The sequence below is a fragment of the Miniopterus schreibersii genome (genome assembly GCF_964146895.1).
Source record: "Miniopterus schreibersii genome assembly, chromosome: 7".
Lineage (NCBI taxonomy): Eukaryota > Metazoa > Chordata > Mammalia > Chiroptera > Miniopteridae > Miniopterus > Miniopterus schreibersii.
The window spans coordinates 44,814,943-44,837,695 of NC_138108.1; the positions used below are offsets into that span (position 1 = coordinate 44,814,943).

Consider the following 22,753-nt stretch of genomic DNA (forward strand, 5'->3'; position numbering starts at 1 on the left):
TTATATGGTTAATTAGCAGTAGTTAAATATAACAGCTAAGGCTTTTTGGTATAACCTGAACTATTCATGCAGTTCAAATGTCTGACGACTAAATGGTTCTTAGCCAATTATAAAGATAGCCCCTGGGATATGACTGGGAGTCCCCAAAGGGATGTTTCCCAGGGGTCCTTGAGTCATTTTGTCAGTGCTGGTTACCATGTGGTAGGCTCATGGGCTCCTCTTTGTTCCCTGCCCAAGAGACTGTTTGAAAAACGCTCACCAGTATGACCAGAGCAGGAGGGCCCCAGTGCCTACACAGTGGTGCTGCTTGCAGAAGGCCCAGGGTGCTTCCTACTAGGGGGGCCAGGGTGGTACTTTCTTTCATGCAGAAGTGGGGAGAAGGGCCCTCAAACTTTGTCATCCAGGCCCCAAAGCTGCCCTACTCCATTTACTTGATAAATAAATCATCTAATCTACTCTGTGCTGAGTGCACCAGGTGAGCAAAGCAGACAGGGTCCTTGCCCCACGAAGCTTCTAGCCTAACAGGAGAGGCAGACATTAGGTAAGTTAGTGTGCAGGTATAAGTGAAATTACAAATAGTGAGAAGTGCTCTAAAGGAAAAACAAAGTGCAATAAAGACAGACAGTAATAAACAGGGGTCCTCAATTACACTCATGAGCAGGGTCACCCCTCTGAGGAAGAAACATCTGAGAGAAGTCTGAGAGTCAGCCTGGCCATGCTGGGCAGAGGCCCAGCTTGTGTGAAGACAGGGAACTCTGTAAAAGGTAACCAGTGTGGCCAGAACCGGAGAATGAGGAGAGGGTGGCATGAACCGAGGCCAGGCTGGAAGCAGGGGCCAGAGAGCGCAAGACCTATAAATAGCCATTTGCCATAATGCCTGGTGCAGACTAAATTGTAGTCATTCAACTTCGATTGAGTCTCTATGCTGGTAAAGTTTAAATCTTGCACCTTCCCTGCATTTTTGCAATTAAAGAAGGCAAATAAATGCTTCCCTTAGGCTCATTCATTCTACAGAGAGTCTAAATATGCAGTTTATGTGGACTCAGACTCTTCTGTGGCCCAGACTCAGTTCCCATTTGACCACAGAAGGACAGGACAGTGGGCCTGTGCGTTTTGAGAAATAAAAGCTGAAACGTTCCCACTTCTTGGGTCCTTTAAATTCGAGGGCATTGAAAAGTGACTTACAACTTAATGTTTGGGGACCAGGAGAACTTCAGAATTACCTTCTGGTAATTCTGAATCTGATTATTCTATCAAAAGGAAATTAGAATTCCTAGAAAAAGCAAAATTTGGACATTGATTGGAGGCATTGTCTTTACATTAATTAGTAACCAAAAGGCCTTCACATATGTTCCCAAAGAGGACGCAGCATGTTTTCCATTTCATAGTGTCGCCTTATTCTCATACAAATCGTGGTGCCAGTTAAGGTAACACTTGTCATTTTAAATTCAGTTGAATTTAGTGAGCTTTCCTTCAGGGACTAAGACTCTGATTACCCAAATTAAAGTAGGCGCTCAGGTGGCCTCGTGTTCAGCATGCAGGCGTAGTAAGATAGGTTCTTGGTTAGCTGACCTTCGTTCTGGTGAACCAGATTTAGAGCGGGGACAGTGTTCTGTCACAGAGGTGATTTCTAGAGTGTCGGGAAACTAGCAAAGCTCTGACAGTGCTGGTCATTCCGTTTTTCCCCCTCCCTTTATTGACTTTATTCTCTGTGCACTACTTTATTTCTAGGGGGGAAAACTTTCCAAATTGAGGAGCAGAGGTTGATAAAAACAGTAAACAGCATAGAAATTACTGTTCAGGACTCCATATAGGCCCCGTCACTACACAGCTTCCTGAACTGACATCTCCTATAATTATTTAAATAACTGATTTCAGATTGATTGTTTATTGGTAGATTTTAGCAAAATCATTTTATACATGTCTCTTGAGTGGCCACCTGGCTTTCCGCACTGTTTACTGCTTTTTGTGATTAAACTGGTAAAACATTCCCATCGTACCTCTTAGGCTCCCCAACTCTTAACCATGTAGACTTGAGGTGGAGGAGCACTGGCTTTCGGGTCAGACGCAGGTCCAGTTAGTGGGTGTGACTGGAAGTTACCTCGTCTCCCTAGTCCTGATTCCTCCTTCACCCAGGAGGGACCCTCTCGGACAGTTGTTTCCAGTCTGTTGATTACCTGCAGTGGATAGTGTGATGACAGGGCTCCGAGAGGCACTCAGTAAGTTATTGTCCCCTTTCTATTTGGGAGGCAGTTCATCTGGCCTCCCATCCAATATAAGGCTTCTTTTATGAAATACCAGGCAGAGAATGGAAGGCAGCCTGAGGTTCCCCCAAATAAAATGCGGCTCAGGTCCCTGGCGGGGGTGGAGGTGGACGCTCCACGTGGGAAGAATGAAGGAAGCGCTGCAGTCCACGGGGTTTATACCTTGGCCACCGCCATGCTAGCAGTGGGGTTACTTGCTCCAGTTGCTGCTCTGGCCCAAGCAGTGCTAGGAAGTGGTGCAAACACAAGATGAAAATAGACACTCAGGAATAGGTAACTAGACAATTGGTCCTACCAAACAGTTCACTTGTGTTCAGCCTGGGGGTGACTCTAGGAGCGCCTCCTCGTTGAGTTTTCTGCGTGCTTCCCTGCGGCTGAAATGGCCCTTTCCTGCTGCCCGGGAGGGCACCCAGCGCGTGTGCACTGCGCGGCCTAAGAAGAGAGGTCGGGGAGAAATGGGAATTCCCTTGTCCTCCCGAGGCTCACCTTCTCAGCTCTAGTTCCATAGCCAGTGATCTACCTCTTTCTCTCTCACCTTCTGAGTGCTAGTTCCGTCACCAAAAACCTCCCTCTTTCTCTGATACTTGACAACAGGAAATGTCGCAGCTTCAGGGGGAGTTTACAACCCGACTCAGGGAAGCTCACACTTTTTCCCAAGGGGGTGTGGCTGTGTTCATCAGCCTCAACAGGACAGCCCAGACAGAAGGCAGTGCAAAAACCCTGATACTTTTACAGAGGAACAGCCATCCTCCATGAACTTGACCCACTGAATCAAGAGGCTGCCAGGGGCAAACAGTGCTACAGGTTCTCACATTCACATCTGGTGATTCATGGGCCTTACTAAGTAGCAAGAAAGGTTTTCTTGTAAAAGCCCCCAACAGCCCTTTCCTCCTGTCATTGGTCAGTATTATCTCACCACCCATCCCTAAACAGGCCCAGTGCATGGGGCGAGGGGTGAAATCCCCAAGAACTCATAGTGGGGCATCAGCCACAATTTTCATTGCTGGTCCCATAATATTGAATATTCTTGTTAAATAGTCTTAGATCTGCTTTTTAAATTGTCTTTTTTTTAATTGTCTACATTCCATTTCTAGACAGGTCTTCAGAATATTATGTTGTTTTCAGGTTGTGCCACGGTAGTGTAGCTTATCTTTTAAATGTGCCATTGAGATGTGCTATTTGAAGCCCATTTTTCAAAAGTGAGGACCATTATAAAGGAGGAAAAAACAAAATGTGTCTTCATTTGTGCTCATATTTCCTTGGTGAGTGCCTCATACTTGACAGAAGAGCAAAATCTAGTTTGTTTATGCAGCTTCTTACGGATTTTGCATGCTATGTAGGTTTGTTTTTAATAGACAAACTCTCTTTTAAAGTTAGTACACACTTGGTGCTTCATTGCTGATTGTACTGTTTTATTCCATTTTCTTAACTGCATTTGGGATGCAAAAATCCAACCCTAATTATATATCATAGATTTTCCCCTGACTCTAAGCCATGACTCCTTTTGTTTGAATATGTTAAAAAATAAGTCTCAAACTGTGAAGAACTGATTTTAAAAGTTACTTCAGCCCACATTTTCTATCTCGGTGTTAATTTAATCACGGTTCTTGAGGCAGTGAACCTAGGCAGTCTTAATTGCCTGTCTCTATGCCGGTGGAATTCTTTCCCTCCTTTGGCATACCAACATTGAAATCTGTTGAGCTCCTCAACTTTTTACCGCAAAGCCTCTCAACCTCATTTTAATCAATAATCCATGCCACATCCTTGTTTCTGTTCTGACTGCAGTCCCCGAGAGTTCCTTCAGTTTTTTTCTTGTTTAATTGGCCGGTTTTTTTGTTTGTTGGTTTGTTTGCTATAGTGCAGAGGTTGCAACCTAGTGGCCCAAAGGTTGGATCTTGCCTACAAATGTATCTTGTTTGGCTTGGACAATGTTTTTAAATCTTGGAATTAGTTGCCAACATTTAGAAAGTGAGAGAGTTAACATAGATATTCCAGTTCTGACTTGTCTTAGGAAAAACAGGAGATTTATTGGGCATAAAATCACAAATGGCAAAAGTTCTGACCCTCTTCTCTGGCTTAACAGGATCTCCCTGGCCCCTGAAAGCATTTGAGTTTCTGGCCCCTGTAGAGTAATTAATGCTGAGTGGTACCATCCTCATTTCTTTCTAAATACACAGCATGTCAAATCTGCAGACCTAGATAAAGAATATTTTTCTAAGCAAAGCACAAGTACGACTGTTCCTTTTTTTTTTTTTTTAACCTCAGCCAAGGATATGTTTATTGGATTTAGAGAGAGAGGAAGCTGGGGAGGGGTGTGGGGTGTGGAGAAGCATCGATGTGAGAGAGAAACATCAGTACGGCCCCAACCAGGGATCAAAGCACAACCTTTTGGTGTATGGATGCTGCTGCAACTAACTGAGCCACTTGGCCAGGGCTCGATTGTTGCTTTTTGATCAAGCTATCAATGTGAGGCTCTATAGCTTTTTAAAGACTCCTATCCCCCTTAGAACTCATTGGAAATCGCCAGCATCCTTAGACAAGCTCTTGGATCAAAAGAATTCAGTGTGTATCTTATTGTCCAGTTTTGGGAAAAAGTTTAATACCAGACTGCTAGAACATAAAGTCCTAAACTCTTTCCTTTACGGGTGGAGGAGTCATATGTACCTACGCCAAAGAGACACACAGTTCTCTGGGATCCTGCAGAGAATTGGATGCCTGCAGGAGCACCCCCTTAATACCCACTGTGAGGGTCTCTCCTGCTGACAGTTCTGCTATACAGATTCCCTAGTCACTTATTAATACCTTGTTGATAGAGCTCATTAGTGCTAAACTCAATCAGTATGTGCTCCCCACCTAACATATAAAACTGCGGTATTAACATACAGGCCATCTTCATATGACTGGATAATAAAGCAGCAGCAACACATGGTCTTCTTGCTCAAGATAATTACAGTATCATCCTAACATCTCCTTATTGCTCTTAAAGATTTTAATTTTGACCTAACTCCATGATTTCTTCCACCCCCATCAGACAAACTTGTTTTATTTCAAATTTATCTTTAGTGTTGAAAGTATTACAGATGTCCTTCTTTTTCCCCCATTGACCCCTCCACCCCACTCCACCCCCTCCCCAGGCCTTCACTGCACTATTTTCTGTCCGTGGGTTATGCATTTATGCATATAAGTTCTTTGGTTAGACAAACTCATTTTAAATCTAACTCATTCCTTTACATTTTTTTAGGCGGACTATCAGGTCACCATACCTCTACCCACCCCCTTTTTGATGACCAGGGGGATGCCCAGGGCTGAACCTTCCAACACTAATGATCACTTCAGACCAGGCACTCACACTAATGTTCTATTCTTGGCTTAGTTTTTCTAGTCTGACTTAAATGTTTATTATGGGAAGTCCCATCACTGGGGAAGAGCGTTAGCCAGAAGAAACACTTAAGTTCTCTCAGTGGTGACTGAGTTGGCCATTATAACATTTTTATGATAAATGGACTTTTGCAGACGAGCAAGTTTTAAACAGTGTTCATTAACATCTGCTAAGGGCTTTTCCTTTACCCAACAGGGTAATCTGGATTGTCCTTAAAATGGAAGCTAGTTACTCTGTACCATTTCACATGGCATCCCCTCCTCATCCAGGTTTCTGAAGTCGATGTCACTTAGGACGTGAGCGCTGTGGCTGGTAGTACCTGGTAAAATGTAATTTCTGAAAAATGCTCGTTCAGTGGCGTTGTTGAGAGAGGTTACTAATCACTGGACTAAACTCGGTGCACACAGGGTTTTTTGTCTGCCTTGTTGGCTGGTGTGTCCTGGAACATAGAGTAGAACAGACTACTATTGAGTGCTTAGTAATTACTCAATAAATATTTGTTGAATGAATGATCCAGTTAACTTAAAACATACCATTGTACATATTATAAAAATGCCTGAAGCTCTTTTTGCTATTGGGTTTTATTGGTTTTAATCAAATCACTGGCTTGTGTTTGCAAAAATTGGGGGTCCACATTTGTACTGTTCAGATTTATAGGTTAAGCAGGATGGGCATTCCAGAGGTTCCTGTCTTCCAGAATTATGTCTCAGAAACAAGAAGCTGGAATGTAATATTTTACTACATTACCCAGGCAAGAATGAATTCATCATTTTTATCTCACCATTTCTCATTAAAAGCCTAATGCCAATACCTCATCCAGAACAGTGCCAAATTTCGCTTCCTGAACATCCGTTTGAACAGCACACTGTGGGCCTGTGGCCGATTAACTCTTTGGAAATGGAAAACATATGTTTGACTGACCTCCAGCCCATCATACATAAATCCTCTGCATAATCTTGCCAAAATATCATTTGGTTGTGAACAGGGCCCCTCATTTGTCTTGGGGGAGCCTGTGCACCACGTGCCAGGCCACCGTGGTCCTCTCCGCCTCCCTTTGGTTCTGCGTGGGAGAACCTTTGATAAAGTGAAGAACTGTCATCCTTCACCTTGTCACTAGCTGCCTTCGCACCTTATTGAAGCATCTGTTGGCTGCAGATTTTTGTTTTAGTTTAGATTCTGATAATCATTTAGTTGATGTTTAACCATGTTCCTAATTTGTTGTTAAACTTTCAACCTATTGCTTCTTTTTAGTGAGCCCTGGTATAATATCATGTTATATTCTATTCTCATAGCAACTGGAAATTTTAATCTTTCACTATGTGTGAAAATAAGTTCACTCACACATCTGGGTGGACAAATTTGATCATGATTTCCTGTTGCTTAACACCCTGTTTCGTTAGCTGTGCTTCTAATGACTGACTGATGTGTTTTCCTTTTTCAGTTCAGAATTTTTTGGAATTTAAAAAACTCTGTCTAATGTGCGTGATGTAAATAACACTTAATTAGACCAAGGGACTGTTTCAGTTTTGCTCATCTTGAAAAACATTCCTGTTTCTGGTATATACTGAGGAATGAAAAGTTACAAACAATATCCTTTTAAAATTTCTTGAATAATAATTCTACACCTAAAATTCAAATCTTCAACTTGGCCCATTAACTTAGTCACCCAGTGATGTCCGGCCGCCCTCTCCAGGGACCTCTTAGGTGTCCAGTTTACCACCTCTCTTCCGACATCGGTTGAATAGTTAGCATCTTGATTTTTGTTTCTCTTCTTCTTTCATAAAAATGAAATGAATTCCCTGAACCAGGTTCTGTCAGTTCTTTGCGGACAGTGGATAGGAGGAACACATTGGGTAGCAGAGGGAATTGCACCCGAGAATAGCTGTTCAGCGAGGACTGTTTACGGATGATTATGATTCGCTGTAACGATCAGTTCCCTGATGTCATGACCAAGCACTGGCCTTTTGGAACCACATGTATGGACCCCACTCACCAGTGTTGCTGCTCCTTGTTTGGGCGGATGGCTAGCTCTGTTGCCTAGAGGATGATCCAGGTGGTTCCTTATGGTGACGGGAGTGGGTTTGAAGCCTGGAAGCAGCTGATGGATGATGGGACACTGATCACACTCCTCAGCCCCTCTAGCCCGGCCTCAGCTGTCCATCTAACAGCGTCGCTGCGGGAGAGCTGTCACCCTTGGTCGGTGAGCGCTGAGCATCGTAGTCTGAGGATGGCGGCGCCTTCGGTTCTGCTCTTAGTGAAAACCACAGACCATCTCTTGCTCCCTGTCATGGTGGCTGCCCGTCACACAGAGCATGAAGCGTAGGCCAGCAGTTGAGCTGCCACCTTCTCACCTTTGCCTGCTAGAGGCATTTTTTTGCATGTACCCAAATACAATAATTTTCTTAGGTGGTTTTACACATACTCATGATCTCTCAGAAATTTTACGTGTGAATTTCGAAAATCACTATTTAATGTAAACTGAATCAGCTCTGTCACCATCTTCTATTCCAGGGACACTTTTCCTCCTTTATATTAAGAATATGAAGCCTTCATCTAAGGGGAAAGTGTTGTTTTTCTTAAAGCAGGAAAAGTAACCATAAAAGCATAAACAACAAAATAATCCCTAAAGCAGCTTTACTTTTGTGCAGCTTTAACTGGGACCAGCTCTCAAGATTTTGAGTGTTATTTGTTTAAAAAATCTTGCCTGAAAGGCACTAAGTTAAAAAGGATGGTGGCACTCTGTGTCGGGAGGTACTAGCCCCGATTCTTCCTGAAGCGGCCGTGCTGTAGAACACGGACGGCCGTGTGATGTGAGCTTCACTTCCTCGCTCGGTTGGTTCATTCACCATTCAGGTCCCCAAGAGGATCTTCACGTAAGCCCCGTGGCTGCTGTGACTGCTTCGCAGGAGCAAACTTAGCTTTTAGACGAGTTGGAAACCCCACTGGCACGTGCTCTTCAATGTAGGGGAGGGGACCCCAGACATGAGGGACGCCAGTACTGCCTCTTCACTCCTGATTATTGTTTTAAGTACCTGCCTTCAAGCTGTAACCATTTGCCCTGAGAGGGTAGATACCTGAGAGGCGGCGTGCACTGTGGTTACATGACCAGGCCCTGGAGAGCCAGGCTGCAAGTCCTCCCTCAGCCACTCCGGCTGTGTGGCCACGGGCAGGGTGCCTCATCTCTCTGTGCCTCAGTCTCCTCTGTAAAATGGAGCAAATGCTAGCTCCGGCCTCGTAGTGTGGCTGCAGGGACTACAAATTGATGCATATAAAGCATGATACATCTCAGTCAGTGCTATCATTAATCATTAATAACAGTTTATTTATTCTAGAACTATTTCATTATTCCAGTTTGCAGAATTCCTCCATCAGACTGTGGCACTGTTAACTCGGGGACTTGCTCAACCAGTGGTCATTACAGTCAGTGAAATTAAAATCTCACGAAAAGGAACACAGAAAGTCATAATTATTTGGGGATTACCTGGAGGTTTCACTGTTCTCTGGGTGACTTAGCGCATAATGGTCTTTGATTGGGAACACCTCAGGATCTCAGCGGCATGCGGTCACCTCTGCCATGCCTTTCCTAGGATCCAGTTAGGATTTCAGGGATCATCTCCTTAATGATCCATTTTATTAAACGATTGGACAGCCATGAATACAATATGTCAATAAAAAAGAAATATTACTTCCCTTTTGTAAAAAGAGAAATATGATTTGCCTTTTGTCTCAGGATTAGCATCTCTTTATTTTTCTCACAAATACTCTGCAGCCTTCCATAGTTAACTTGCTGCCATAGAGGTTTTTATGGAGAGGAGAGATGTTATCACCCAGTTTAAAAAGGCTGCAGTCTGTATATATTCATGCTTTACTCAGTTGGCTAATCTGGGCCTGCTAATCCTCCTCTTAACACCCTACCAGTACAGGACTGTGATAAGCTTGGGGAAGGGGAAGAGGAAGGGAGGGAGGGTGTTGGTTTTATGGTGGCTCTACAGTGGGGCCTGGAGCTGCTTTGTTTTTGCTTGGGCCCCGTCTTTTGAACCAGGAATCAATGTTAGTTGCAACTCACAGCTTTTAATTTGATTTCTTACAACGGATAGGAAAAGGCAGATATGCCCAGAGATAATGAGATCTTGCTGCCTTAAGTAGCATCAGAAGAAGCAGGGCTGACCTGTTCTCTCTGAGGCTACACGTCCAGCCCGCAGCCTTGTTGCCCTTTCCCTCTGCTGTCAAACGTTCTGGTTTTCCTTCCTTAGTGATGACCGTCCCCGAGTCAGCATCTCTGCTCTGGCTTCCCTTCTGCATTTTGATTGCTTATGGCTGCTCTTAGATCCCGGTCTCATTACCCCACACGGTTGAGCCCCTCTCCACGCCCTCCTACAGATGGCTCCCTCCCCTGAGATTATCAACAGCCTTATTTACACGGATAGCAAACGACCTGCACCTCGTGGTGACCTCACGGTGTTCCCTTCTTGTCTCTTCTGTTGCCAGAAGTGTTTTGTTTGTCTCTTCCTGCTTCTTTTTCCCCAAATCAGTGTGACAGCTATTCCACTTATTTTTTTACCTGATACCTGTCCTAAAGAGTCTAAATCCATCTGTTGTGCTTAAGTAGCTAAGGCTGAAAGACAGCACATTGGTATCTTCTCTCATCTATTAGGGAGGGACTGGAAATCTGAAATTCAAATAGACTTACGATGTTTCATGTACTTGTGAGGAACTTGTGGTATCTGACCCCTTTATAAATACAGAGCATTTTTGAAAGTTTGGTCATCTTTAGTTCAGAAATTCCAATATCATCACAAGGACCAAAGCAGAAATTACAGTACTTGTTCCCCGGATCGCTTTGGATTGCTGTTCTAAGTAGAAGAATGATTTGTTTCCCTCCCAGTCCTTAGACATCCTCACTGCAGGCTGTCTTTATTTCCTTGCCATTCTTTCAAATAATTTCTGATAATGGGAACAAAAAAATTTTGACTGGGTGTGGCATTGAGGGCAGTGTTCCTGAAGCATACATTTAACATGATCTCCACTTTCCCCACCCCAAACAAGACTGGAGTTGGCACGGTGCTGGCCAAGCACGTGGAACTGGTGAACTCCAATCTAGAGAAATGTTAGTGGGATAAAAGACTTAGAAATGCTGTGACTGTGGACGCCACAATCTAAGTATTTGGTATACTCAGTGTTTCCTCTCTTCACAAAATACTGTGTTTTATTTAATAAGATAGCAGCACAGGCCTGTTACAACAGTGAGTCTTAGGCTGCTAAGAGTTTTATAAGGTTGTTTTGAAGCTTTTGAATTTGGGGGGATTTATTTCCCAAAAACACCTTTTTATGACTTGTATTAGGTGCTGAATGAATGTCTTGATGCCCTAAAGCATGCAAGTTAATACTTAGTATTAATAATAATAGTAAATGCACATGTGGAGTCTTTGGGGCTATGCTTTACTGTTTAGATAACTGCTTTTCCCCCTAAATTAATACCATGTATCCACCAGTGTTCAGTAAGGCTAGTAGTTTTACCAGGTAATAAAGGTATAACCAGTGTGCTATGGAAACGGGTGATGAAGGAAGATGGGAACCTCCTGTAGACAAACGTAGGATAAACAACTTCCTCTGGTCTTAAGTGATGTACAGACAGTCCTGCCTGAAGGAAAAAGGCTGGAGTCAGTAACCCCTGCATGTCCCTTCTAGCACCAAGACACATTATATATAAGCTGCTTTTCCATTGCTGATTTTATTCATACAGTGTTTTGGGGAAACAAACAAATGTACAAACAAAAAAATCGATTCAGAATTTCTTCCACTGAAGGTGGTTTTTCCCCAGTGTTGTTTTTATCTTCTTAGTAATAATACCTCTTCTTTTTCCATTACCCTGGTGGTAAGGGAACAATATCAGGAAAGAAAAGTGAACTCCCAGATGGGGGCTTTTTTATCTGTTCAATTAGGGCAACTAATATAGTGCGATACAGTGATTTCTCAATTAATGAATCCTCTGGGGAGAAAAGCTCCTCTCACGAGGTTTAGTTAGGCTAAAACCCATACCCCGTGCACGCAGGCTTTTTAGAATATATGAGGCAGGTCTGCCTACCAGAGTCAGGAGTTTAAATGCCTACTTTACCTTAATCCAGGCAATGCACTGCATTTTCTTCCCATTATACATGCAAATTCTGCATTTCACATGGGCAGTAAACATGGACACTGGATGTACATATAGAAAGCTTTCGCTTTGTAGTGTATAAAAAAAGTTGACCTATTTAATACATTCTAGTCTAATCACATCACACGACTGTTAAAATACTTTTACAAAGCCAAACCACAGTTTTAGATTTCTTTCTCCAAAGTTTTATAACACTTGTTCAGTGCGTATCGTTACTATCATCATTAACCGGTGTCCTATGTAAAACCTTTTTCCTACAAGATAAACTCCACACTCTGTCTCGGTGGACCAGGCCCAGGCGGTTGGCCCCTGCTGGCGCGCCACCTGGATCCGCCACCCTCCCTCAGCCCCAGGCTCAGCCCAGTGGGCAGTGCCCTCCGGTGCAGCTCTCAGACGCGCTCTTCCTCAGGGCTGGGTTACTCCCATCCCCTGGGCAAGCTCCTCCCGAATCCCACCCCAGAGTCTGCAGGCAGTTTGTGCTGTTCGTGTACCTTATTTCTACCCCTCAAACAGCGCTTACGGGACTGGGCTATGACCTTGTGTTTATGAATCTGCTCACACACTACGTAGGCAAGGTTTGCATTTCTTGTGTTTGTATCTCCCCAACATGTAGCAGGAACGCCGGCTCGTGGTCCCCACTTCTGTAAGGATTTAATAGCTGAAGGATCATAGTACGCATATTGGAACACATACTAGCTTTTAAAAAAAAGTCATTGATCTTAATAGGCAACAGCTTGAATTTTCTTGTACACAACTTCTCAGCGCTGCATTTCCCCCAACCCCCAATCTTTGCTCACAATACAGAGGGGCCAACTTCACTGTGGTCTCCTCACGAGCTACTTGTGACAAAATGTACATCTGAACTATCTTTGGGTCAGTACCACCGCTCACCCCTCTTGAGACTCTGCAGGGTTAGAAACAGTAGAAATTAGAGTCCAGAGGCTCTTTTTTAACTGGGCTAGGAGTAGGCACAGGAAGGTAGGAGAACATAGCCCAAATCCTGTAGTATAATTTAGGGAGTGAAGCCCCCGGGCATGTTGTCAGGGTAGAATGGATACTCCTGTAAGAGTGAGTGCTCCACACCCAGCGTCCACCATCTGCGAGACCTGCAGAGGGGAGGTTTGAGGATGCCTCAGGCTCAGTGTACTCTCCTAATCCCTGCACTCTCCTAATAGGTTTAAGGCATTTTCTTTGGGAAAAGCCTTTGAAAGTAACTGCCACCTCTTGAAGGAGACCCTGGTGCTTCTTTACCCAACTTGTGTCTCCTGGTGGTCTTGGGATTAGTGACAGCACTACAGCCCCTAGGGTGGGTGATAGATATTGACAGACATTTTGTGTGGATTACATGACTTACTGGAGAAACAAATTCAGTACTTAACTTTTTATTAAACATGCATTTTTTACAAAGCTCATTGGTTTCAAAAGGGTTTAATGCAAAATAAAAAATGCTGTCTGAATAAGAAAGTAAATAAGTAGTTATAGACTGATCTCATACAATAGATTTCAGAATCACTATAACAAGAACACTCAAACTATCCTCTCTCTGCTCGATGGCAGGGCGGGTCAGCCTTTAATTTCTGCACATATTTTCTGTGCACTAACTGCTCATTTTCTGATGACTCCACTAAGTGGTGGCCTAACAGCTTTCTGTATTTTGTGAGATACTCAGTGGACCTCAGCAGAACTAGCTGGTACCTCAAATTTCTGGCAGGGGCATCAGCATTAACTGTTTCTCCCACCACCAGCCTAACCAGAGCAGTTATCGATCCCTGCCCCCCTTTCTGTTATCAGCAAGCTCTGCCTGCTGTCCTTCAAAGAGACATGGAGTCACCTTGCATCAGGGAAGGGGGGAGTAGAGGAGAAGGTTATAGATATTCAGAGCGATCATGTCTCACACTTTATTGGAAAAGATCAAAGTTTCAGCTACAAAGTGAAAGTCTTCCAAGCCCATCCCAACTTATTTTCATGCAACAATAGAAGATAATTTGTTTTTAAAAATAATAATACAGGGCGAATGTTAAATTGAATATGACGCTGGGATCAGAAACTTCTTTACAAAGTATTTAATTTTTAATATTCCATAAGTTCTTTTCCACATCCCATCATTTTTCCTTCATCTCTCATTCTACCACTAATTGTGAAGTTTCTGCAAGAAGTTTCATTTAAATATTTTACCTTATTATTAGAGATACAATATAACACAGCCAGTTTTCTTATACTTGATCCAGACCAGTCCATCAAGGATGGTGGAGGTTCATATTATTTTGGAAACAGTCTAAAATAGTACTGTTCAGAGTATGAGCCATGCACCGTCTTATGCTGCATTGTCAACCAACTACACCGTTGAGCACATTGGGTTTTTGGGTTTTTTTTGGTAGCAAGACTTTCTCAACGAAGGAAGCAATAGTTGATTTACATTCTGGTGCACTCTCCATACCTCATGTGAGCAGGCAAACATGTTGGCAACGGGCTACTTTGAGTTTCACTGGTCTAAGGCACAGGGAAGGTGGTGTTCTAGTCTCATATTAAGTAATATAAACAGGATTAGATTTCCTGCCCTTTATTTTGGTAGGTTATGGCCTAACCTAGAGAAAGGTCTCAGTCAACACTTGAATGGGCTTGACTTATTATTACTAAAGAAGAGGATTATTCAGCCTTGCTCTGTACTTTTTACTGGCTTCCAAACCCTTACTTGAAATCCTTTGGAATATACCACAGGCAAAGCAAAAAATAACTCAAGAAATGAAGGTAGAATAGATGTCCTCTGGGGCATTGCCACATAATGTAAACAAACGCCCAGCTCTCTCGCCTTCCCTGTGGGCTGGCACATGTGTGAAGAATGCTTCTCTTTGGAAGGCTGCCATCGCATGCCAGGCTCAGTACCCTCCAGGTTTCTCCTCTCTTTGTATTTATGCCAGATGGCTCTGTCTTAGTTGGCTGCGTTGACCCATAATTTAAGTAGCATTTCTCATATCAGTGTGATTACTGTCTCATTAATTTAAATTTTTCCAAAGCTTCTCCCAGCCCAGAAGCCACTAGGTTGAATCTCAAGCTGTGTCCTATTAATAGGTGACTATTAAAAAACCTCCAAAAAACAGATCAAGGTAAAGCAAAGTGACAATAAGAAAAAGTTGATCCTACAAAGTTCAGTGTTTCATTTCCCTGTGGCATATTTTCTCTGATTGATTCGAACTTTTTTAGAGTGTGTATGATTTGACAAGGTCATAAAAACAGCTCAAAGCTGATTAAAAGCAAAGTGTTTTTGTTTTTAATCAAGTGATTCTAGGCATTGAAGGAGACACACATTGTTTTTAGTCTTATAGAGAGTTGCCCTGTTGTCTTCATTTGTAGTCCTTGCCGCATGGGAGTCTTCCCTCAGCAATGGTTGTGAGATTGTCAGTAAATCCCAGACTGTGTTTCATCTTCATGTCTTATGCACATATAGTCTTTGTTCATGTTTCCAGAATGTGCTCCTGGGTGTGAGACTTTTTGGGATCTAGACATCCAGATAACTAAATAGACTGTGTTGCTGTAGATGGCGGAGACCTGTACAGGCTTTCTTTCTGACTGAAGAAATCAAAGTTGGATGGAGTTCCTGGGTCTTGTCTCTTCAGCCTTCATGAGATGATCATTTCCTTCTCTTAATTCTACTCAGACTCGACCTACACATTTAAAAAGCTTAGTGGAAGAGGGTTGAGGCTTCTGAACTGTACAGGAAACTCTAGGTGATTTTTTAAGATATGAGCAGAAGCTGCATAAGCTCTGTCTCGTGTGTGTGTGTGTGTGTGTGTGTGTGTGTGTGTGTGTGTGTGTGTGTGTGATTTATTAGATGAGCTAGAAGATCTGGACAGCTTACCTCTTGGATGAAGAAACACTTGTGGTTCCTTAACATAGCTTAACATAGCATTTGGGGTTTTTTGGGGTTCTTTTTAGAAAAAACCTCCTGCTTAACCTAGAAAAACCACATTTGTATTTATGGAAATCCTTAGTACTTTCATATGCTCTTTTACTTTTTTTGTCAGAAGGCAGCCATTAAAAAACTCGACTAAAATATGCATGTGGGAAGTTGCTCTATTAGGGAAATGCAAATTGAAACTGCAGTGAGATACAACTACACATTGATTAGAATGGCTAAAATTAAAACGACTGATCATACCAAGTGTTGGCAAGTGTGTAAGAAACTGAAACTCTCAGACAATGTTGGTGGAAGTACAAAAATGGTACAGTCACCCTAGAAAACATTTTAGCACTTTTTTAAAAAGCTAAACATACATATACCATACGATCTAGCCATTCTAATCCTAGGAATCTACCCAAGTGAAAGGAAAATGTATGTCTATATGAAGTCTTGTAAAAGCTTTTATTTGTAACAGCAAAAGCTCAAAACAACCCAAACATCCATCAAGAGGTAAATATATAAACTGTAGCACATCCGTACTATGGAATGTTATTTAGCAATAAAGAGGAATGAATTATTGATACATGCTGCAACATGAATGGATTTCAAAATAATTATGATGTGTGAGAAAAGCCAGACAAAATGAGAATATACCTTATACGGCTCCATTTGTATAAAATTTTAGAAAATGCAAACTAATCTGTAGTGACAGAAAGTGATTTTCTGGAGAGAGCAGAAAGAAGGGCAGGGAAGGGAAAGTGTGGGAGTTACAAAGGACAAAATGTTTGGCTGTGATGAGCCTGTTTATTACCTTGCATGTGGTGTTGGTTCCACTAGTGTGTACACATATGTTAAAACATCAAATTGTACACTTTAAATATGTGCAGTTTATTATATGTCAACTATAGTTAGACTGTTATAAACATACGAAAGGCCCCACCTCTGAGAAGATTTTAGTAAGCATTTGGGACAGAGATTGTTAAGATTGTAAGGGACACGACCCCATTGAGACTCTGGTGAAAGCTACACACACCCTCTCCCCAGAAGCGTGCGCACAAAGTTTTGCCTACAATTTAGAGGGTTACAATACTAAGAACCCCAGGTTGAGACACTAAGAGAATTCTTTGTTTTTTGAAGCACTGAAGTACTTTTCAACAGCTGTGCCTCCCAAGCAATAATCCTTTGTTTTTCCAAAGCAAATAAGTCAATTCTTCCCTTCATCTCCGATGAATGTTGGGTATTCTTGGCAAGCATGATTTTAAAGTTTTGCCATTCTTCATATAGTATTTTTGGTTTTTTACTTTATTCCTCCTCATTCTAAAGAGGGATTAAACTATACACACAGTGGTATATCATTTCCACCAGCTAAACTAAGCTATAGTTTCGTTAATTAATTGCTTTCAAAATAAGCAATAATTGATCCAGTTCATAAAATTCTACCTTAAAGTCAGTGAAGGAAATTTAGATCAAAATACCAATTTTATGATTATATTTTAAAGGACAGATTCAATACCAGCCAGTTTATCTATTCTAAGCTGTTTCACAATTTTTTATTATGCAAAGATAATACTAATGAGCTGGAATTTACCTGAACCTTAAGGAGGATGGCAAGTGTAGTTCTGTTTATTTCCCATAATCCTTTCCTCTTATATGTAAATAATACTAATATTCAAGTCTGTTTGACATTTTGACCTTAAAGCTGCTTGCTTATAGTACCTGTAACACTTCTAAAATCTCTTCTAACTACTGCTTTTTATCACCATGCAGAATTCTGGGTGAAATGCAAAAAAAAAAACAAAAACGGCCATGTAATATACATACTTCCCCCTTCCTCTAATATTTCATTTATCATTTACACTGTCTTATACATTTGGTAATGGAAATGCCTTCTCAGGTGATTGTCCCAAATTCATCCTTGGACAGAGTCTTAAGCTTTCCCAGGAAAAAAAAACTCAACACACAGTTCTGCACGTAGGCAGTTTTGTGAGAAGTGCTTTCATGATCAAACTCTACGAGGCAATATAGGAAGTAGAATTTGACAGATGGAGGAATTAAATTGCCACTGAATCAGGTGGGTTTTGTAGACCATTGTGGAGACTGTGGCCTTTACTCTGAGTTATAATGCCATCAGAGGGTTTTGAATAGAAAAGTGACACGGTCTGATTACATATTAGCAGGCTCAGCTGACTGCTGGGGGATGGCTAGGCCATCAAGGGACAAGAATGGAACCAGGGAGACAACAGGCTACTCTGCTAGGCCAGACAAGCAGTGATAGTGGCCGTGCTCAGGCAGTGGCAGCAAGGTGGTGAGAGGTTGTCAGTTCTGTGTATGTGGATATATTTCAACGATTAACCTTTCTCAGAGGTGAGTAAGATTTTGTCTGGGTCATAAAAGAGTTTGAATCTAGTGAGGAAATGAGATCTGGAATGAGTTATCATATAATGGGTACACATCTAGAGGATAGTGAGGGTTATGGAGCCCTTCCTGGGAAAATCTAGAAAATAAACTGAAGTGGGTAGGTTGAGACTGAACCCCGGAGGGTCTCATGGACCACATTAAAAACTTAGATTTTATCCTGAAGGTGATGTGAACAGTTAAACAGTATTACCTACGGCGGCCACGCATTCCAGTTGATGACTTAGATGCTCCGAGTCGCTCTGGTGATGTGAAAAGGGGCTCATGCAGAGTAGAGTTAACACAAGGAAACCCGTTAATAAATGCATGCAGCTGTCCCGGGTAGAGATAATAAGCTAATATTTATTATGCACTTGCTGTGCATTAAGCACCGTTCTAAGCCCTTTATGTGTATTAGCTCAGTTCGTGGAACAACTCTATCAGGTAGGCACTGTTAACGTCCACATTTTACAGATGCAGAGCTGCAAGCACGAAAAGGCTAAGTAAACTTGCAAGTTTATGGGGTCACATAGCTCTAAGCAGGATCAGGATTTGAACCCAGGCTGGAGAATTCAGGTCCTTATACACATACTACAGTCATCTCATAAATATAAGAGCCTGGAGACTTAGGGGAAATAATAGAGTAGATCTCTTTCATTTTGTCCCAAACTGAATTGTTAGTAAGCCACAATTTTGCTTTAGCGTTATAGCAGTATCCCTAAGAAACCCACTGTCATAGCGTGTCCTTTTCTCCTCGCTCAGAGCTTGGATTGTGTTGCCATCCATTTCTCTTCCCGTAGCAATACAGGGTAGAGAGCAGGCGTTCAGGGTGCATCTTTGGATAAAACGGTATTGTGATGACATCACTTTGTTGGGTAACCCAAGCCTGTGCTCTGGTGTTGTCTCATAATTTCTTACTAGGGAAATACATCAAACTTGTTGGTCGCTGGTGTGCTTTTCCCCACAGCTTGTGTTTGGGGATACCTGGAATTAAACTCAAGGCCACCAGAATGTCAGTACTATATGAGGTTATTGTGAAATATACTGGTGTCTGGGGAGAAAAGTGTATCTTTTGACTAATAAGAATACAAACACAGTAAAACAATCATTATATGACTGTTATTTTTCTAACTGTCAAAGTGTGGGGAATTTGAGTAGTGCCCCAGTTTTATAGAGGAAACTGTCTGGAGAGTGCCTGAGCTAGTTTGCCAAAGAAACATCAGCTCTGTGGCCTTGCCTGTTTACGTTCAGGGAGGTGTTGAGAGCAGCGTCTTTTTTCATGTGGCTGTTGAGGATATTATTACAGTTTCATAAAGCAGGGTACTTTACTGTACTTTAGGCCAAATGTTATCCAAAAGAGCAAATAGAAACTTCTAGCCCTGACAGGCAATCAAGCCTAAAGTGTGACCCAGGGACACAAAAATAGCAAGAAATCGCTTGCTCACACAAAGGTATCATGTAGCCCCAGTGGTAGGGCAGGAAGGCCATAGTCCCTGGAGCCTCAGTGAGTATTACCTGTGTCCTGTGTGGCTGAAAACGGAGGGCTGGGGAGAAGGGAAGGGATGAGCTCAAAGAAGATTACAGAAGAAGATTACAGAGTGTGCATTAGGCACTAGGGGAATGAGTTTTATTCTGGGAAAGCCGTGAGGGATTGGAAATGGGTTGATGGCCACTGAGTAAGCAGGGTTCAGAAGCCCCATAATTTTTGGAAACTAGAATACCTTAAAACATGAAGTTCAGTGTTAGGAGCACATATTTGAGAAACTCTAAAGCAACAACCAGCCCTACCCAGCCCTTTCTTCTCAGCTCACGTTGCAGGTAAGGAGCACTTTTATTTTTGAAACCCAGGTGCACAGGCAGGAGAAGGGAGAAAGATGTGACACCCGTCTTTTTAACGAGCATTGCTACTGGAAGAGAAATTAGCATCACCCTGAACTTTATGTGATGTCAGTTAAATGAAGGTGTTTTATAGCACTTTACCACAAATTAGAATCAACTAAATTGAAAATAAGCCTAGCAGCTGGGATAAGTAATCAGGTAAGAGGCCAGTTTTGCTATTTTTTGCTTTGCACTGAAGACAGAATTTGAATTTCTAATGTCCCCGAGGCTCACAATTGGGGAGCATGGTTTCTGGGCCGATTGTTGAAGATGCTAGCCGCCCAGTCTCGCCCCCAGCCCCCAACCCGCTTGGAGATGGGCCCGAGCACATGCGCCTGTACAGCAGAGACGGCTGTGGATCAGTGCAGGACACAGCTCTGCTTCTGGCGGCACCTTAGAGAACAGAGGAAACAGATGACCCAGAACAAGGCAGTAAATCATCCACATTAACTGAGAGACTTTCATGAAAGGACTGAAATGCATACGAAGACTTTATGGCCACTCGTGAAATCAGCCCAGATCTGAGGAATTATTTGTTTTCTGAAAACATGAGTGTCCTGTGACTGTGTTCAGCGGCTGCGATTTGCATACGGTCAGGATGCCCCAACATCGCAGCTACTGGCTTGGTGGACAGAGCTTTTTACTCCACGAGCTCGTGTTTCTGGCTTGGATTACCCGATGATTTTAGTATCTGAAATGTGTCAGGAAACTAGTGAGGAGGCCAAAAGCAGTTTGGTGGCGATAGCTGTACAGATTGGTGGCCCAGGATCCACCTGATGTGTGTGTAGGGTTGCTTGTGGGGGCAAAAGACAGAGGGGAGAAAGATGAGTGGGATGCTACCGTGAATGAAACTTTGTGGACCGCTCAGAATGGAAGTGTTAGGGCAACAGAGGGAGATGAAAGGATGGTTTATAAAGATATGTAGGCCGTATTGAGTACAGTAGTCCTCCTTTATCTGTGGTTTTGCTTTCTGCGGTACCCACGGTCAACCATGATCTGAGAATATTAAATGGAAGATTCTAGAAAGAATTCATAAGATTTAAATTGCACTCTGAGTAGTGTGATAGTTTCACACAGTCCAGCTCCTTCGCAACCCTATTGTGAAGCCTCCCGTTGTTCAGCATATCCACCCTGTATAGGCTCCCTGCCTGTTAGTCACTTAGTAGCCACCCTGGTTATCACATGGACTGTTGCAGTATCAGTCCTTTTGTTCAGGTAATCCTTATTTTGCTCAATCATGGCCCCAAAGTGCAAGAGTAGTGATGTTGGCAATTCAGATATGCAAAATAGAAGCTGTAAAGTTCTTTAAGTGTAAAGGTAATTACGTAGAGGGAAAAACAGACTATATAGGATCTATACTATCCATAGTTTCAGGCATCCAGTGGGGTCTTGGAACATATCCCCTGTGGATAAGGGGGGACTGCTTCATATAATTTTCCTTTTTTCCCCTTTGCAGCCCATAGATTAAATGAAGTAAACTACTAATTTGCATAAAATCTACATCTAGTTTTTCAGCTAACAGAAAAATAAAAGTTGCAAATTTCTTTCTGCTTACAAGCTTTCTACATGAAACACTTTTCTCAAAATACGCATTTATTTATCTTAAATGTTTTTATCTTAAAATAGCCCGATAACTTTTCAGATACCTAATTACTGAAGCAGCAGATAATTTGATAGTGAAAACGGGTCTACCTTCCCTAACCCACAGCCCTCACTTGACTTTCAGTACTTTGCACTTTAGGTTTGGATATGGAAAGAGGAAGGTATGAAATTTCAGTCATCATTACCCTTTGATGATTTTGTTCAGAAACTGTACCCTAAGGCAGAGGAGTAAGCAGGAAGAGCCGACTCCTCTGCTAGAGTATCAAATATATCATGACACGTGGAGAATGGGGCAGGTCTCTGATGAATCGGGCTAACAGTGGAAAGGTATCTTCTCTGTCGAGCCCCAAACTGACAGCCTCTCGTGCTTGACCCTGTTCGGCCCACTTGGGAATTGTTCAAGGTGGCCCTTGGCTGGTCTGACAGATCACTGTGTTCTGAAAACATTAAAACATATGCCCAAGTCAGAAAGGTTATCTATTCACTGCATTTTGTGGCTTTGATAAAAGTGGCGCAGAGAGTTGAGTGAATTTATAGGACAGGAGTTCAAATACGCTGACCTATTGTTTCCAAAGAAACGGTGTCTTGCACTGCCTCGCCTCTGTGTCTTGTGCCGCCCTCTTCTGGCTCAGACATTTCTTAGAAATGCGTGTTGAGAAAAACCAAGTGGTGGAAGCACTGGTATCATTTCTATTTTCCATTAGAAAGTAATTTTTCATTCTGTTTTCTGAAGGTGAGGTCAATGTATAGTTAATTCTAAATTAACTATACATTATTAATACAGATGTGCTGAAGATATAAGTTGGTGTAGAAAATACATAAGAGTAATTTGGTCATTTATATGGATTTCACAATGTCTGTGAAAAGAAACAATTTTGCAGCTAATTGCATCATTAGTCAAATTTTCTGAATCATTTATGTGAAAGTCCATTGTTATTGAAAATAATCTGGACCCTTTTCTCCATGTTTGTATTTTTCAGTGGCTGCTAATTTGCAGAAGATTGTAGATGATCCCAAAGCTTTAAAAACCTTGACATTTAAGTTGGTAAGTGGAAAGTTTTGGAAAGCAGGTAAATATTCTGCCATGTGGTGCCATCAAGGAATAATAATAACAGAGTTCCACACTCAGCTCTGTAATTTTGTTGCTGCTGATGTTTTCTTTTGGGATCTATTTTTGCATCTTT

The 22,753-nt window shown here is 42.2% G+C and overlaps 1 protein-coding gene across 3 annotated transcripts in view; it reads left to right on the plus strand.

Annotated features, from left to right (window-relative positions):
- The window catches only part of STK39 (serine/threonine kinase 39), a 247,466-nt gene that overhangs the window by 211,466 nt on the left and 13,247 nt on the right, over positions 1-22,753 (plus strand). For all 3 annotated transcript variants that reach the window (XM_081142428.1, XM_081142429.1, XM_081142430.1), the window contains one exon: positions 22,550-22,614. In XM_081142428.1, coding sequence (XP_080998554.1) covers positions 22,550-22,614 — 65 coding nt within the window. The remainder of the gene's footprint in view (positions 1-22,549; positions 22,615-22,753) is intronic.